The sequence below is a fragment of the Pseudophryne corroboree genome, chromosome 9 (assembly GCF_028390025.1).
Source record: "Pseudophryne corroboree isolate aPseCor3 chromosome 9, aPseCor3.hap2, whole genome shotgun sequence".
NCBI classification, from domain to species: domain Eukaryota; kingdom Metazoa; phylum Chordata; class Amphibia; order Anura; family Myobatrachidae; genus Pseudophryne; species Pseudophryne corroboree.
In genome coordinates, this window is record NC_086452.1 from 254,592,019 (window position 1) to 254,611,779 (window position 19,761).

A 19,761-nucleotide genomic window follows, 5' to 3' on the forward strand; every position below is an offset into this window, starting at 1 on the left:
ATAAGCTTCAAAATGATTCTTAATGTTTCTTTATTTGTAATTAAACAAAATGTTCAAGTTAATCATCCTTAAGGTAAAAGTTGTTGATTACAGAACGATCAAATCTCTTATATATTAGTCTGCAGTGCCTTTTTCAAATTCTTAGTTTGTTTTAGTCCATGAAAAGAAAAAAACTTGTGATTAAAAATTCTAATCATTCTTGTAGTTCTAGACAAATGATCTTCATTAACACTTGGGCGTATCTTATTAGCCACAGTATTTTACCTACAAAAATTACAGCCCACATGGCTATCTAATTAGCCCTGATGCTGGCACTTATCATGGAATTTGTTTCGCCTGTCTCAGGCAGGCGAAACCAAATCCCTGAGAAGTATGAATTTTATACCAGATCGTGGCCGAGGAATACATAAGTCCGCAAGTTTTTGGTGAGAAACTGAATTTTTTTCTTCTGGAGAAATAGAATTGTTACAAAAATCATGAAAACCCTGTTTTCCATGAAAATTTTTGAATACTCTTGTTGGAGTCAGTATTGTTTAACTGGATTCCGTCTAGGATATAGTATAAAGTCATATCCTAAACACATCAAAATATTGTGTTCTTTTAAACATTTTTGGATTATTTCAGGTAACTACTTTTGGACGCTAAATCAGGGAGGAGTGACAGAAAGCCCACGTAAGATCAGTGAAGTGTGGGGTATTCCATCTCCGATTGACACCGTATTTACTAGATGCAATTGTGGTGCCAAGACTTTCTTTTTCAAGGTAAGAATTGGATTGTGTATTTTTAATGATTCTTGTTGACCTTTTAGTCCAAACTAAAAGATAAAATAAAATAATCTAAGTATGAAAAATTACTACAACCTAATCTAAATTATTTATTGTGGAATAGATTGATTCCTCGCTGTAGTCTGTGAACTTGTTTGTGCATGAACTATTACATCAAGAAACCAATATATCGTTAATAGATGTATACTAGAAGCAACTTATATTGGATCCAATTTTATTTTCCTTTGAATCTAAATAAATTAGTCACATGTTCTGTACAAAAAAATCCCATTAAAACATTACATTGGAATACTGCTGTCATATACCTCATCTCCCAAAAAGTTCATGTAAAATATTGTGATCAGTTATATTTTAAAAAATAATAATAAATGCATAAACACCCAATTACAAGTACTCACTACTTTATAGTAAATAAAATAAAAATTGGTAAAAACAGCTACTATAAGCCTAAAAGTGCGTTTATGTTTAAGGTATGCAACCTCACGGGGTGCAAATATTACCCCTTTCACACTGAACACCTAACCAGGGATTTTGCTGGGGTAACCCGGGTCCTGGCTTGATGTACAAGGGTGTGTCCTGGGAATTCAACCCTAGTTGCAACCAGGGTTGAACCTGGGACATACCCGGATAACCTACAGTGTGAAAAGCAAGACCTGGGTTATTTATCCTGGATTATGTTTAAAAGCTGCTGATTGGCTATCATGGCTGAAGCAGGCGGCTGGTAACTCACTTGGCAGAAGGAGGCAGCGGCAGCGTAGAAGGTAGCAGACACTGGTCCAGTCTGAAAGGAGTCATCCCAGGAATACTCCTGGTCCATGCTACAGTGTAAAAAATATGTGCCATCATGGCCAAGCTGATAACTGAATTACCCCAAGAGCAAAAAAACAAATAAAAAAAATAATATATTTTTCAATAAAAAATAAATAAATTAATACCCAAAGGGGAATATTCAAATATCTGTGAGCTCCTGCTGTTGTCACACTATTCTGGGTAATACTGTATATAAAATACTGCTTACTTTTGGGCACGCCTCCATGGGGAGTGTGTTTAAGTAAACTAGAGATGTGCGGCGGGCACTTTTCGTGTTTTGTGTTTTGGATCTGGATCCTCAATCGTGTTTTGGATCTGGATTGGTTTTGCCAAAACCACCCTTTCGGGTTTTGGATCTGGATTCCTGCTCATGTTTTGGATCTGGATTGGTTTTGCCAAAACCACCCTTTCGGGTTTTGGTTTTGGATCTAGATGATTTTTGAAAAGAACATAAAAACAGCTAAAATCACAGAAGTTGGGGGTAAATTTGATCCTATATTATTATTTACCTCAATAACATTAATTTCCACTCATATCTAGTCTATTCTAGTTACCTCACAATTGTGTTTTTAGGCCCAAAAGTTGCACCGAGCTAAGCTAAGCAACACAAGTGTGTGCGGCACAAACACCTGGCCCATCTAGGAGTGGCACTGCAGTGGCAGACAGAATGGCTTTAAAAAAAAAAAAAATAGTCCCCAAACATCAGCGCCGCAACTACATGTGTGCCAGGTGTACCTGGCACACAGCGCAGTTACCTCGAGGGCGCACGGGCAGTGGCTTGTAATGAGTCAAATTGACTCATTACAAGCCGCCAGTTCTGTGCCGTGTGCCGCGCTGGAGGGGAGCAGCAGCGCTGGAGGCAGAGAAGGAGGAGGAGGGAGGGGGACTGGAGCCGCAGCAGTGCTATTGGTAGTAGCGCCGCTGCAGCAGTCCTCTCTCCTTCTGTATTGGCTGCCCGGCGTTGCTGTGAATGCTGGGATGCGCTTCCCTCATCCCAGCATTCACAGTGGCGGGCAGCCAATGCGGAAGGAGAGGGGGCTGCTGCAGCGGCACCTCCACCAATGACATAGCGCTGCTGCAGCTCCAGTCCCCCTCCCTCCTCCTTCTCTGCTGCCCGGGAATGGATCTGCCTGCACGAGGAGCCTGACTGCCAGCGGGGAGAGTTGGTAAGTATCTCTCTCAGGGCGACGCTGGCTGCCGTAATGTGTAAAAAGGGGGGCGCTGTCTGCCGTAATGTGTAAAAAGGGGAATGCGGTCTGCCGTAATGTGTAACAAGGAGGATGCTGTCTGCCATAATGTGTAACAAGGGGGACACTGTCTGCCGTAATGTGTAATAAGGCGACGCTGTCTGCTGTAATGTGTAAAAAGGGGGATGCTGTCTACCGTAATGTGTAAAAAGGGGGATGCTGTCTGCCGTAATGTGTAAAAAGGGGACGCTGTCTGCTGTAATGTGTAAAAAGGGGCTCTACCTGGTGTAGTGGTGCTAACTGTGTAGCGTAACTTGAATAATGGAGACTACTATGCACCGTAGTATGAATTGGTATTATTTTTGGCCACGCCCCCTTCCCATGAAGCCACGCCCTATATATTATTCACGCGTCTGCGGCACGCACTGCCCCTGTCGTGCATGGGGGGGGGGGGTGCCAATGCCGTTTCTTACACACAGCGCTAAAATACCTAGTTACGGCACTGCCAAACAGCACATCATGCAAAGAAGTAAAAGAAGTGCAGTGAGGTAGCTGTATGACTAAGCTAAGCGACACAATTGTGCAGCACAAACAATTGGCCCATCTAGGAGTGGCACTGCAGTGGCAGACAGGATGGCACTTAAAAAAAAACTAGTCCCCAAACATCACAACATGCAAAGAAGTAAAAGAGGTGCAATGAGGTAGCTGTATGACCAAGCTAAGTGACATAAGTGTGCGGCACAAACACCTGGCCCATCTAGGGTTGGCACTGCAGTCCCACTGCACTAATGGCGGATATCGGACGCATGTCTAACACTAACATAGCTGTCAAGGCCTCAGTTATCAGGATGATTGCTGTCATATTTCATCTTCCTCGCAAAGGACTGTTGGACAGTCATTTGCTTAGTTGAAGTAGTACAAGTGGTCTTCCGACTTCCCCTCTGGGATGACGATCGACTCCCAGCAGCAACAACAGCAGTGACAGCAGCAGCAGTAGGAGGAAGTGGTTCTTGATCTTTCCCTATTTTATCCTCCACATTTTTGTTCTCCATTATTTTTCTGGCGTTATATAACAAAATGCAGCACAGGAGAGCATACCTCTACACCACAGAGGGCAAACCCTGTAAAAATTATTTGGATTAAATATTAATAACCCCTTTATTTGGAGTAAATAATATACCGCACAGGACAGCACCACTGAACTTATACAGCAGCACCACTGGACTGGACTTATACAGCAGTATCACTGGATTTATACGGCAATACTACTGGACATATACGGCATTATCACTGGACATATATGGCAGTACCACTGAACATATACAGCAGTATCACTAGACTTATATGGCAGTATCACTGGACTGGATTTATATGGCAGTACCACTGGTATTTAAATGGCAGTTGCACTGAACATATACGGCAGTACCAGTGGAATTATACAGCAGTACCACTGGACCAGGTTTATATGGCAGTACCACTGGACTTATACAGCAGTATCACTGGAATGATACAGCAGTACCACTGGACTGGATTTATACGGCAGTATCACTGGAATAATACGGCAGTACCACTGGAGTTATATGTCAGTACCACTGGACTAGATTTATATGGCAGTATCAATGGAATTATACGGCAGTACCAGTGGACATATACAGCAGTATCACTGGATTTATAAGGCAGTACCAGTGAACAAAAATGACAGTACCACTGGATTTATATGGCAATACTACTGGAGATATACGGCAGTACCACTGGACATATATGGCAGTACCGCTGAACTTATATGGCAGTACCACTGGACTGGATTTAAGCAGCAGTACCACTGGATTTATACGGCAGTACCACAGGACATATACTGCAGTATCACTGGAATTATATGGCAGTACCACTGGATTAGATTTATATGGCAGTACCACTGGACATATACAGATGGGTCCACGGTTATCTTGACTAGTTGCTGTGCCTAAGCACAACATAGTTTATTAACATAAACCTTTCATCTATTGTTCTCAGCTGCAATACAATACAGAGAACAATACAGCAAGGGATTAATTCCGACTGCCCAGTCTCAGTTAATCCTATTAAAGGTCAAGATAAACATGGACCCATCTGTACTGCAGTATCAATGGAATCATACAGCAGTACCAGTGGACATATACGGCAGTACAACTGGACATATATACGGCAGTACCACTGGACTGGATTTATATGGCAGTACCACTGGACATATACGGCAGCACAGGGACACCAGCACTGGACTGATGCTGGACAACACAGCACCACTGTAATGGTCTGGACTTCTACAGCAGCACTGGACATATGGCAGCAAAGGACACCACCACTGTGACTGGACTGATGGAGCACAAGACACCACCACTGGACTGATGCAGCACAACACAGCACCAATGGACTGGACCAGGGTCGGACTGGCCCACAGAGGTACCAGGGAAACCACTGGTAGACCCCACTGCCTGAGGGCCCACTCCTTCCTCTAGGGATCAGGTTCCAGACTCTGCACTTGTTTATACATGGTAGATATGTTGCATTACACTGCACTAAACTATTGTGTATTTCAAGCCTCTGTGGAGGCTGGCCACCCCCCCTTTGTAGGCTGGCCACACCCCTAAGTATGGGCCCCTATCACTGCATTCCCCGGTTGGGCCCTTCATGCCCCAGTCCGACACTGGACTGGACTTATACAGCAGCACTGTACATACGGCAGCAGAGGACACCACCACTGTGACTGGACTGATGCAGCACAAGACACTACATTGGACTGAGCAGCACCAGACAACACTGGAATTACCACCCCACTTTCCCTCCCGCACACACACGTACTCTCGCTACACTCTCCAATTCCGGAGTGAAAATGGCGGCGACGCACGGCTCCTTATATGGAATCCAAAACCCTTGAGAATCCGACAGCGGGATGATGACATTTTGCATCGTTCTGGTTTCAGAGTCTGGCGGGAAGTTCGGGGTGGTTTGGTTCTCTGAGAACCGAACCTGCTCATCTCTAGTATGAACAAGTGATCTTTCTTACCTGCAGTATCCACATATACTTATCCTGTTTCTGTGGCACTTTACACTTTGTTGATTTGTCTGCAGAATATAAAGTATTTGGGTGAATATGTTTAGGTACACCTGGTATGTTTTTACAGTATGTTAAATAATGGTACCTTTCTGAGACAGCATTTCCTCTTTTGTAATAGGGACCACGTTATTGGCGTTTTACCAACGATATTATGGATCAAGGATATCCAAAAGAAATTACTAAAGGATTTGGTGGACTCAGTGGTAAAGTAACCGCTGTTCTGCCAGTGGCTGGATTAAATACAAGGCCAGAGTCCGTCTATTTCTTCAAAACAGGTAGGTTTGAGTCATACTGTATGCATTCTATTTTTTGTTTGTGTGTGTATTTGCGGTAGTAAGAGTAAGATAGCTACTGTAGTACACAGAGTAATCATTCTGTTTGTACTGATGGTGAGAATTGTTAAGTGTATGATGACCAGGGCTGTATTATCCATAAGGTTGACTTGGCTGAAGCCTCTGGGACCCGCAGAGACTAGGGGCCTATGATTTTTTTTTTCTGTGGCACTGTTACCTCTGCCCTAGGGCTCCAATGTTTAAAGGCATTTTGCACACCGCGCCATAGCAAGGCACACTCGTGTAGGGAGAAAAATGCTAAAGGCAGAGAAAATCCGTGTACATACCACTTCTCGGTATATACTCAAGGGATTTTCACCGCAGCCTGCTACCATTGATGGGCTACAATATCGCACTTCACCTGTGTTACTAGCATTGCCATAGGCAACTATGGCAGTGCTAAATGTCCCAGGTATCAAGGCCCATACGTACTAGAACAGGCATGTCAAACTCGTGGCCCTCCAGCTGTTGTGAAACTACAAGTCCCAGCATGCTTTGCCAGCATACCTTCCACTGATCACCTGGTAAAGCATGCTGGGACTTGCAGTTTCACATAGCTGGATGACCATGAGTTTGACATGACTGCACTAGAAGATATTTTCCATAGATATGAGCGACAACGATGGTTGTGAACGATCAAATCGTTCTAGTGTGTACACAGCAAACGATGAAAGATGCGCGCACCTGTGGTCATTTGAAGCAAGTTGTCAGTCTTCCATGCAAGTAGCTCAATCCCAGCAGAGCAGATCGTTCAGATCATTTGTAAAAAAGCTCAGTGTGTACAGTCAATCTCGTTTGTCAGGGAATAGAAGGGAAATGCTCATCTTCCATTGTTCATCTTTCACATCTTCTAGTGTGTATGGGCGTTTACTAAGAGGAGAGGACACCTAACATTGGGTGTCAGCTCCTGCAGCTGCCGGTATCTGCTTCTCCTCCCTGGAGAAATAGTGAGCTCTGTAACTTTGGTCGTGTGTCAATAAAGTTTGTTGAAAAAAACAAACCTCTCCTCTGCACAGGACTGGACTTCTTAGACTGGGCATGTCCAGTCTCTTCTTTGCTGCCTACACCGCCGAGAGAGTGATTTAACATTCACCCTCCTTGGCGGGGGTATGGGACTCTAGGTCGACACTTATTGGTCGACATTGGGTAGGTTGACACTAGAAAAAGGTCGACACAGACATTTAGGCGTCACGAACAAGGTCGACATGAAAAAAGCTTGACATGAGTTATATAGGTGTCGTTTTCTCAGTCAAGTGACCGGGAACCCCAATTAGTGCACTGCATCCGCTTGCATGGTTCACTTCGCTCGCCATGCTGCGGGCAAGGTGCCTAGCTGTGCTCGGCACAGGTTACCGTTCTCAATCATTGTCCATGTGGATCGTAAAGTATGAAAAAGTTCAAACAATAAAAAAATTTGAAAAACTCATGTCGACCTCTTTTTTTTATGTCGACCTATCCACTGTCGACCAATGGGGGCTCACCTAATGGGTGTGGACCTAGAGTCCAGATACCCCTTGGCAGGTCTGTTACTGGTAACAATTGCGATAGCCAGTTCCTGCTTCGCAGTGGTAGCAGGTGAGGCAGGAGTGGATTTTACACCACGGTAAGTGCCCCTATAGAACATGGTCCTCTTTATTTCTACTGTGTATAGTGTCTGCGTGAAGACTGGCATAAACTCTGTATTTCAAACATCAGCTTATGCTTATTATTATTATTAGCTTGTGCAAAAAGTGAACATTAACAATGTCATGCCCTTAAAACCATAATTCTCTCACTAATTAAAATTGACCAAGAACAATTGATCAGACATTTTCACACTGTGGGCCTAATTCAAGGTTGATCGCAAAAGCAAAATCTTCCTCTAACGGGCAAAACCATGTGCACTGCAGGTGTGGCAGATAGAACATGTTCAGAGAATTAGATTTGGTTGGGGTGCTTTCAAAGGGTCTGGGACTCCAGGTAGACAACAAAAAGGTCGACACACCTTAGGTCGACATGGACAAAAGGTCGACAGGAACAAGGTCGACATGGAAAAAGGTCGACATGAGTATGTTTTTTTGGTGTCGTTTTCTTCGCAGAGTGACCGGGAACCCCAATTAGTGCACCGCTTCGCTCGCCATGCTTCGGGCATGGTGCCTTCGCTCCGCTCCGCACAGATTACCGTTCCAATCGTAGTCCACGTGGATCGTTAAGTATGAAAAGGTTCCAAAAAAGAAAGAAAATTGTGAAAAACTCATGTCGACCTTTCCATGTCGACCTAAGGTGTCGACCAATTGGCGTCGACCTAAGGTGTGTCAACCTGGAGTCCAGATACCCATTCAAATTGAAATCTAAATTCCAGTGTAAAAATAAAGCAGCCAGTATTTACCCTGCACAGAAACAATATAACCCTCCCAAATCTAACACACTGCACATGTTATATCTGCCCCACCTGTAGCGCACATGGTTTTGCCCAGTAGATGAAGATTTTGCTTTTACAATCAACCTTGAATTAGGCCCAGTGTACCTTATGAGATCATTTGTAATTCAGTATTGAGGCAAAGCACAGCTAATAAAGTGGACAAAAAGTTTTATGGATACTTTATTAAGCAATTTTCAATTTAGAATCACTGCAGGTACATTTCAGCCTTCCAACCTCCCAAAGACTTGAAGAAGCAACATTTTGTCCAGAATCGAAAACTTTTCATTGTAATGATTTTAGTTTTGTAATCCCCCCCCCCCCCCCCCCCCGATTTTCAGTGAAACCCTGTACAGGAGTTTGGTGGCCTATACTCCATAATTTACAATGACTTAGTGTTGCCTATGTAATGTATTGAGAATGTAATATACTGTTATGAAATTGTTTCATAGGTGGAAATGTTCAAAAGTACACATTTCGTCAAGAACAGTCCAAGAAGTGCATTAAAAAGAAACGTCCCGTCGTACAATACCCCATTTACTCCCAAAGAGTCCAAACTGTAAAGTATCGTTTTCCAAGAAATACCGTGCGACATCGTATAGTAATACATCGTAGGATCTCCAAAGTACAACATCAGCAGCCATTAGGTAATGCTAACTAACATTATTTGATATATACATGCTACAATTTTTTTCTTGGAGGCATTTATAGGCTTCCCTGGTGGCTAAGCAGAAGCAACAAATGTAATATATGAAATACAAGTCCGATTAATTTCTCTGTACATCATCATTTTCCCCAACATACTGCGATATAAACCAAGTTCCGCCATGCCAGTTTGCACTTGAGCCCACATTCAGATGTGGAGGTGCCATTGTTGCATGACTGATCCGAACTGTGCCCATGGACATAGTACTGGATCTCCCCCTGCACCAATGGGTGGCTTGTGGAATCCCTGGGGATGTGTCACAGAGGCCAGGAAATCTCAGTGCAATAGCGATCCCTGGTCTCTTCCTTCTCCCTAGCTGGCGGGGACAATCCTGTTCTCACAAACAGACCACGTCGCCACCTCCAAATGACATTATACTGTCAGTCACTGATGCCATTCCTGCGTCCTGCGTTGCAGGACCCGTTTGAGCATGTGCAGAAGGGGTCACCTCCAACCACATCTGAATGAGGGCCTTGTTACTACTCAAGCACCATGGTTTGGAACATAAAAATATTGCTTCTATTGCCTACTGTATGTCTGTATTTAATTTAACATTTTGCATTTAGGAAATGTAATAACTGCTTAATGTTTGTATTCAGGCATTCTTCATGAAGAGACTACTGTTCGTTCAACCTGGAGAGGAGTTCCAAACAACATTATCTCTGCAGTTTCTCTTGCAAATCCGGAGAAGCAAGATGGATTTGATTATTTTGTGTTTAATAAAGGTAAATAATAACAATTATAATATATTTCAGGACAATTACAGCTTTTGCAGCTGGGTAAAAAGTACATGGAGTAAGATTTTTTTATTACTTTAAACTTATATTTAGGGCAACATCTTCATGATGTTTATTTTTATTTATTTTTTGTCTACGTGCACTAGATTACAAGTTGTGCATTTAAAAATAAGCATACGTAAAAACAGACAAAAATACAGTCACCTCCTCACTAGCATTAAAGGGGTGTACTACCCATGGACTGTACTGAAAGTAACAACCAAGGGCCTAATATCAGACCTGATCATAGCAGCAAATTTGTTAGCTAATGGGCAAAACCATGTGTACTACGGGTGGGCAGACATAACATGTGCAGTGAGAATTAGATTTGGGTGGGGTGTGTTCGAACGAATATCTAATTTGCAATGTAAAAATAAAGCAGCCAGTATTTACCCTGCACAGAAACAATATAACACACCCAAATCGAACTCTCTCTGCACATGTTATATCTGCCTCCCCTGCAGTGAACATGGTTTTGTCCATTAGCTAACAAATTTGCTGCTACGATCAGGTCTGAATTAGGCCCTAGATGTATTTCCAAGTGTAAATGCATTATTTTTGTCATTAGAATTCATCTGGGGGTCAAGCTTTCAGCTTTGTGGCTCCGACTCTATGGAACGCTTTTCTCCGCACAGTGCAAGAAGCCCCTACTCTAGAATTCTTCAAAAATAGACTCAAGACTTTCCTATTTACTATTTCACTGATATCTACTGTTAAGCTTGTTCTGTATTTTGTGTTATAAAAGGCAAATGTTGAGTCCTATTAGGAGAAAAGTGCTATTTAAATAAAATAATAATAATGTTATTATACAGTCCAGATACGTTATAGTGTTGTATACAGTACCTTGGTAATAGAAGAAAATACCCTAAGAAGCAGTACCTAATTTTATCACTTAGACTGGAGGGAGAAGTCAAATTCACAGCTAACATTTTATTTAAATCCTAGTACTTTACTAATATCTTGTGCTCAGGAAAGAATTAGAAGATGCATAAGGTGGTTTAACAGTACATCACACCTCTTCCATACATCTCACTTACTTTTCCTTAGAAATGAATGAGCATTGCACATTTATTTTACCCCAATGTCAGTCTGTGGTGTTCACCATACATTGAGAAGTTGACTAAGGTACTTATTGTACAAAGTGGTCCATTTATTAATTATCACATTGGAGATGCGATCTGGGTGCGATATCAGCATGCAGAATCATATTGCAATATGAAATTCTTCTGGCAGGATGCATCACTGAGCACCTGCAGGGACAGAGGCCTTGAAAAGAGTCTGTCCCTGTGATGTGCTCTGAGTGCTGCCGGGACTTCTGCACAGGACCACGCGTGCACGGTGGTCACAGCCAGGGAGGGTTCTGGGGGAACCCTCTGCCGTCTGAATCTACGATGTGCAGCCCACAGGCTAAAGCGGGCTACTGCCATCATCAGAAGGCGCTAGGCAATCTCCGGAATGTATTGCATTCTGTAAGTTGGTAAATCTAGCGTAACCGCATACCCCGAAGAAACTTATTGGGGTGGGGGGGGGGGGGGGGGGGGTTACGGCTGCCGGTGGGAATGGCAGGATCACATCAGGTATTGGAAATATTTGCTGCGGTCCCCCTGGGATATATTTGGGGATACTAAATATTTGCTGTTAACCCCCCAAATGGGTATTTTTGTGGATTACGAAGCAAATATTTAATGATAAATGGGCCCCCAAGACAGTTATTTTCTCAGATGCAAAAACCAGTGTAGTACATACAGTATATCTCAAAATAGAACCGATCAACAATGGTGAAACAAAACCATAATTATAAAATCGCAACCTCTAGCATCTTATACTGGGTACACAGTCACACTGGACAATAAAGTGTCCGATGTGGCCGATACAGACACATCGTTCACTATATCGTCCAATGTGTATGCACTATGTTGCTGATGATGTGTACTCCAGCGCGTCATCAGCAACATCACCCCGTCGGCCGTGCATGCATGTCCATCAGGCAATACAGCCAGCGAGGGTCATGCTGCCAAATGCAGCATGGCCCCTGCTCCCCACCCCCCGATGCTTGTCGTTCGCCGCATCGGCAAGTGTGTTTGCACTTGTCGATGGAGCCAGCCCGCTGGGACCCGCTGCACACGATATCGCTGGGTACTCGCTATCATCTAGTCTGTGCCCAGCTTTAGAGATACAAAACACATACATATTAATGGCTTTAAATGTTTTTTTTATTTTATTTCTACTACTTGTGCATATTGATTTCTTTTTTTATGCAGGACCTTTTTATTTTCATTTTTAGTTATTATTATAGAGGATTTGCTGTTGAAACATAATACTAGAGATCATTGGCGATATCATTGGACACATTCAAATGAACAATTCAGTCAGCAAACGCAATGTGCCGTTCCATGACAGCATTTTGTGACCAGCATCATTGCTAATTTTTGCACTCACCCCATAGAGGTCAACAAGTGATGTTCAGCCTACCATAATGGGCAAATAAGGCAAAATAAAAGGGCAGCTGAATATTACAGTTAATTGAATCTGCCCCAATGAGTACCCCAAAATTTTCATCCATATGGAGAAAAACTATTTAGTTTGCAGTACTCATTTATGCTACACTAAAAATAAGTTTGTACTAAACGTTTTACATTTAAACCACAGATTAAAACATTATTACATGCAGCTCTGAGAACATCTCTTGTATATGTTTGCAGCCACACAACATAAGGATCCCATATTTTTGGAAAACAAAGCAAGAGAGACGTATTTCTAGTATGTTACTCATGTAATAGAACATGTATCTTCTCTATTTTTCTCTGTGTGGACTAAATATAGACTTTCTGGGCGAGATTGAAATATTCCTGACGCCGACAGCCACTAGATTGTGCTGAACGGAGATATTCAAATCTAGCTCCGTTCGGGTGCTATTGGCTGCTGGCATCTACTTTTCAGCTTGAACCTGCCGGGGGGGGTGGTGAGCTGAAATGTGTGAAAAGTGATCCATTTGGGCGCCCAAACTGCACTTTTCCCGATCGCGCCCATTAGTTTACTCGGGTTTAATTGGTGCGATCAATGCCATAGGCCCCCTGTTGCCTGAATATTGCCCCCTGCGATCTCATGGTCACTTTAGATGGGAGATCGGGGCAATAGCATTTGAAATCCCCCCTGCTTAAGTATTATCAACGGAAATAAATTGATATTTTAGGAACTGCTTATATATTTAGTAATTACATTGTTTACTTTCCAGATAAATACTACAATATAAACATGTCAAGCAAAGTAGCAGTGAAACCTCCACCTGAATCCGAGCAGAAAACATCAAAGGATTGGTACAAGTGCAAAGAATGAACGGAAAACATGAAGCTACTATAATATTAAACTACTTTATCAATAAAGACTTTACTTTTACTTTGGAAATAAGATACATAAATGTAAAAATATGCTAAAAACAAATTATAGACTATTTATTTTACAAAAATGCTGTAATTCTGTCTGACCAACTTCAATGAGAAAACTGTTAAAAAATAATAATATTTATTGGTAAGAAAATCTAAATTACAGGTGCCTTTAAAAAAGGTAAAATAATAACTTGTTTTGATGCAATTAAAAGTAAACAACAAATGTCATTTTATGGACCATGATTCTGAAAGCCTCCACACTGTATCGATACAAAAACAAAATCAAATAAATACAATTCCAGAAATGTAATGCAGTTTCTTCTGCAGTAGCATCTTAGTAAATAGTAAATAAGCTTAATAAGTGTGTGAGTTATTTGTTGCAAATGTGTGTGTTGTCTTATAATAGTAACCGGCCACATTGAATTCAGTTCCTGGTACATGGTAAATAGGGTCTGCATGATAATTCGGCATAAAATTAATTGCTTAGGGTGGCCTAAACAGCAGGTAATCTGTGCTTTGTACTCCGGTAGTTAGACTTTCTGAGCATTCGTGTCCAGTATCATCCCTAAAAATGGAAGATGCTGTGACAGTGTCTTACTAAGATGTTATAAGCTAACAGAGCGTGCTCCTGGAGAAGAACTTTGGATGGCGCATTTATAAGCAGATCGTATAAGTAAGGGATGATTGTAACTCCTAATGACCTGAGATGAGCAATCATGACTGACATGATTTTTATAAATAAATACTCTAGGAGCTGTAGATAGTCCGAATGGTAAGGCTCTGAATGAAAAATGGTCCTGTTGTATCGTGAATCTGAGAAACGCTTGGTGTGGTTCCTAGATCGGGATATGTAGGTAGGCATCCTTTATATCTAGTAATACTAGATATTCCATAGGTTCTAAGCTTGCGATGACCAAAGTGATCGATTCCATCTACAATCAGTAATAAGCCAGAAACTGATTCAGGGACTCAGATTCAGGATTAGTTTTACCGATCCATCTGGTTTTGGAACTACAAAAAGATTTGAATAGAAATCCTGCTTCCTTTGGTGAAGTGGAACCAGGATTAACACTGCTGAGTTCACCAGGGATTATATTGCCCCCTGGAGGGCAATTCTTGTGTCTTGTGCTATGGGCAAACCTGTTGTGAAAAACTTGGCTGGTGGTAAGACTTTGAAATCTAGTTTGTATCCCATGGATACGAGATTACGAAACCCACAGATCCGTGGATAGGAGAAAACAAGCTGTCTGAAAATTTCAAAGGTTACCCCCACCTTGGATACTCCCAGATGGGTGGAGAGGCTGTCATGCCATAGTCTTTTCTGCAGGTTTAGGTTTCTGGCGACTGGCAACTGGTTGCAGTTTACCACGTCCCTCTACATCTGAGGTGTAGCCTTTCCTCTTCCTCGACAGGCCTGTGCTGTTCGAAAGGAACAAAAGGAAGTCCCTGCATAAGGACGTCTTCTATGTGTAGTCGGAGTTTGGAGATAAGTGGATTTTCCTCCCATGGCATGAGAAATTCACTTGTATAATTCATTACCAAAAAGGAACTCTCTGGCAAATGTAAGAGCTTCTACAGCCTTCTTGGATTCTGCATCTAACTGCAATGAACACAGCCAAAATGCTCTCCTAGTTGTGATAGCAGATGCAGATATTCTGGAATTAACCTGACCAGTAGCTTAATTTAAGTAAACTGTAGATTCGTTAATGTGTTCTGCCAAAATAATCACTTCGTCAATCAGAACCCTAGACTATAGATCCTTGATTAACTTCGTGGCCCAGTGTTCTACTGATTTATTGACCCAGCGACACTCCAGCCGCTGTAAAGATGGACTTTAAAGTAGTGTCTAATTTTCTGTCAGATGGGTCTTTCATAGTCGCAGCTCCCAGGACTGGTAATGCCATATTCTTCGACAGCCTTGAAACCAATGAATCCACCTGGAATCTCTTTGGCATCTGAAAACGATTACCAGGTTTTTTTCCAAGACTCTGACAGTTTATCGAGTTTTTGAGAGAAAGGATATGTGACCGACAAACGTTGCATTCTCCGGCAGGGTCCACAGGTTATACACAGGATAACAGTGGGATATGATGAAGCAACAGCGGATTTGCACCAATCGATCAAAGCTTTTTGGCCTCCCAGCATGCAACGGGCCCGTCCATATATCCCCACCTCCTGGCTCAGGCAAATCATTTTTTTGTTTGGTGTGGCAGGTGCCGAACCATGGTCAGAGGGCTGCTGGTTTTTAGCAGCCCTAAGCTTAATTTTATTTTTATTAAAGTCTTACTATTTTTTTCTTGAGTGATCTTTCTAAAAAGTGTCTTAGAAAAACCTTAGAAAGAATCGCTCCAACAACTCTCCGCCAAGTCGCGACAACGCTTACCCACGAGTACAAGGCTGTTTCGGCGGGCGTCTGTGTTGTATATACTAGCAGGTCCAGCAGATGTTACCAGGCTGTGGCTGGAGCACGAGGAGAAGGTAAGGCATTGGTTCCGCTTAGAAGGGGAATACGGACACCGCCACACTGTTTTGGGAGGAGACTTCCAAACAGTCGCTGACGCGGCTGCCACCTCGGGTTCACCAGCGTTAGGCCTTAGGGATCATAGGCTCCAGGAATAGTATGAGGCCGCGATCCCTAGGGTTGATGTCAGCAGTGGGGAGTCAGACGCTCTCCTGGTTGAAAAAAAGGGGGGAACCTGGTTGAACCTCCCCCCGGTTCATGACCAGTTTCCTCTGAGTCTTCCACCATGAACTGTTTTCCTGCTTCCATCAGAGACACTGTATACGAAGGGGACCCAGTCGCACCATAGGCAGCTGTGTGACGGGTGCGTCTGTGTTCACTGAGCGTCTGTGTTCACTATAGCAGAGGTTCTCAAACTGTGTGCCGTGGCTCCCTGGGGTGCCTCGGGACACTTGCAGGGGTGCCCTGCGTTGGTGGTCCAGGACCAATTAAAATTATTCATGGTCAATAGGCAAAACAAGTGCTGGTGGCTGCCAGTCATAAAATATGTGGCCAAACAGAAGCAAATCTTGTCCCTCACCAGACAACTGACCCAAAGGATGACATATAAACGCGATCTACTTAATGTAATATTTCTTTCTAAATTTCTCAATAAGAAATTTTTGGCCTAGGGGTGCCGTGAAAAAAAATCTGATATTCTAGGGCGCCGTGATTCAAAAAGAGTTTGGAAACTACTGCACTATAGGTTCATTGAGAGGCAGTGTACACTAGTAGCGTCTGGATCCACTCAGCAATCACAAACGTATTAATCGGTCCTGAAAGCGGGGTGAGTCTCCCACTTTACGGAGTACGGGTAATACAGCACTAAGTCCCTATCTACAGTACCTTTTGAGTACGAATAGTTAGATAAGTTCCTATTGCATGAGTCTGTATACAATTACTGTTTCTTTTGCTATGCGTCTGAATACAGTAGATCTTTATTAACATGATTCAGTAATATGTTCTCCTACATACTTGAAATGTATTTGTAGTTGATTATGTGCTCATATTGCTTATTATACTAAGGTATAACATATGACTGACTGCTAGTGTGATTGCTGACTTTACTATATACAGTATTCTTATTCTGTCAGTTTTTTCTGTTCCAATCCTCAATGCTGGTACATAGCAGGGTAGGGTCGGATTGTATGTCACTTTAAAAAGCTTAAAGAGATTACAGTCACAAATTGTCTAGTACACTGTGTAAGTGTTGATTATTTGTCATGTCTAAGAGCAGCAAAGTTGAGGAAGATACACTCACAGCAACACCAACACTCATATCATGTTTGTCTTGCAAAGCTGGGTTAACCTCTCAGTATCTGGTTCAGGATGGTTTGTGTGCAAATTGTTTTAGCTTTCACCAGGGTCTCCTGAAAAATACAAGGCAAATTCAGGTGCAGTTTGATGTCCCTTGGGCTATTTTTGTACAAACATTATCCAGTATAGCTGAGCGGATAATTCCAACTCCTGTACCAGGGATAGGTTTCACGATTAACCCTTACATGCAGTTTCCCACCTGCAGTTTTTCACTTCCAGCAGCAGCCTCTCAAAAGAAACAGGCTGATAAGCCAATGGTAAGTATATCTTCCTCCTCACAGGCTGCACATATTTCAAATGAGGATTCATCAGAGGATGAAAGCTCAATAAGCTCTGGTTCGGCATACGAAGAGGAGGAGGAAGGTCTCAGCTCATTGGATATAGCCGAGTTAATTAAAGCAATGAAAGCCATTCTATCCTTGGAGGAATCAGCAGATCCTGTATTAAAAACCAAGGCACCTGTGTTTAAAAGTCCCAAAACAGTTAAGACTGAGTTTCCTGGGTCAGATCAGCTGACGGAAATCATGGAAGAGGCTTGGGCTATGCCCAGTAAGAAGTTTAGAATTCCTAGGAAATTGAATTCCAATTATCCTCTTCCAGCTGGGGATTGTTTAAAAAGGGATGTGGCTCCCAAAGTAGATACGCATGTGATTCAATTAGTGTGAAAATCTACATCACCTCTGCCTTCAACATCATTAAATGATGTCACGGATAGGAGAGTGGATGGTTTTTAAAAATTTTTTTTTACCTGTCTGGGGCAGTCATAAGACCAGCCATGGCTTCAGCTTGGATGGCAGTGGCTGCCTGGGTGGATGCATTGGAAGGGGATTTTTCAATGGCATCTAGAGAGCAAAACTCCCATATACAGTAGCACATATAAAACAGGCTGCGATGTTCTTGGAAGAAGCAGCATTGGATATGGGTACTATTGCCTCCAGGGCATCATCTTCAACAGTAGCTGCTTGCAGAGCAGTTTGGCTACGTACGTGGAAAGCTGATTCAGAATCTCAGAAGGTTTTGGAATCTTTACCTTTTTCTGGAGATATTCTTTTGGTAAAGAATTGACAGAAATTTTGGAGTCAGAAGCAGACTCCAAGAAGGTAAAGTTTCCTTCCACATACAAATTCAAACCTAAAGTTCCAGCTTTTTGGTCCTTTCGGTCTCAAGGGAAAGCTAAAAGGAATAAGTGATGGCAAGCAGCCCCAATAATACAAGTCTGGTAAGACTAAAAATCATTAGACTACCAAAGGACCGGTTGGTAAAACAGAAAATAAGTCATATCCCTAATGGTGTGGGCCTCCACCTGGGGGATCCCAGGGTGAGGTGCCAACTTCTTCAGTTTGCACAGATCTGGCAGCAGTCTACAACAGATGCCTGGGTGCAGGAAGCAGTATCTCTAGGTTATACATTTGCCTTCAAGAAGCGCTCTTCCCGAAGATTTTTTTGTACCAGCCCGTCTCAGGTAGAGACGAAGGCCAGGCCTTTGCAAGAGGCAGTTCAGAAATTGGTTTAGTCAGGAGTAATCATTCCAGTTCCTCCTGTACAATGAGGACAGGGTTTTTACTCCAACCTGTTTCTAGTTCAGAAGCCAAATGGGTCATTCCAGCCCATTCTCAATCTGAAAGTGCTGAACAAATACATTTGGGCACCTCGGTTTCATATGGAGACTTTACGTTCCATCATTTTGGCCATGGAGCCAGGGGATTATATGGTATCTCTGGATATCCAGGATGCTTACCTACATGTTCCTATAGCTCGGTCCCATCAGTGCTATCGCAGATTCGCTATCCTCCAACAGCATTTTCAGTTCCAGTCCCTACCTTTTGGGTTAGCCACAGCCCCCAGAGTATTTACCAAAATTATGGTGCTAATGGCAGCTTATCTCTGCCAGCAGGGGATAAGAATTTTTCCATACCTAGACGATCTTTTAATGCTGGCACAGTCGCAGGAATTGCTCCTGTGTCATCTGCAACAGACAATAACGTGTCTGTAGAAGCACGGGCAGCTCAAATTAGGCAAAATCGTCTCTGGTTCCGTCACAGCGGATAACTCACTTGGGGGCTGTACTAGTTTCAAGCCTTCAGAGAGTAATTTTACCTCTGAACAAGTTATTCAAAGTTCAGTCAAGGATTCAGGAGTTGTTACGCAGTCAAAATGTATCCATTTACGCAGCAAGCGTGTGATGGGATTGATGGTGTTAACATTCGACATGGTGGAGTATGCACAGAGGCCTATGCAGCATCTGATCCTTGCCAAATGGAATGGGTTACATCAGATGATAAAAATGCAGACTATGGTCCTTACGATGGAAGTAAGAAGGTCAAAAGCCTGGTGGCTACAGACATCCCATCTGGACAAAGGGAGACCCTTTTGGATATCAGATTGGGAAATTCTGACAATGGATGCTAGTCTCCAGGGCTGGGGACCAGTGTCAGGAAGGTTTTGTTTCCAGGGCAATGGACCAAGGAAG

General features: G+C 42.8%; 1 protein-coding gene across 15 annotated transcripts in view; it reads left to right on the forward strand.

Moving 5' to 3' along the window:
- Positions 1-13,835, forward strand: part of PRG4 (proteoglycan 4) — a 137,463-nt gene extending 123,628 nt beyond the window's left edge. For all 15 annotated transcript variants that reach the window (XM_063940230.1, XM_063940216.1, XM_063940217.1 and 12 more), the window contains 5 exons: positions 625-761; positions 5,995-6,151; positions 9,059-9,253; positions 9,912-10,037; positions 13,324-13,835. In XM_063940230.1, coding sequence (XP_063796300.1) covers positions 625-761; positions 5,995-6,151; positions 9,059-9,253; positions 9,912-10,037; positions 13,324-13,424 — 716 coding nt within the window. In that variant the 3' untranslated portion in view covers positions 13,425-13,835. The remainder of the gene's footprint in view (positions 1-624; positions 762-5,994; positions 6,152-9,058; positions 9,254-9,911; positions 10,038-13,323) is intronic.
- Positions 13,836-19,761: the final 5,926 nt, after the last annotated feature.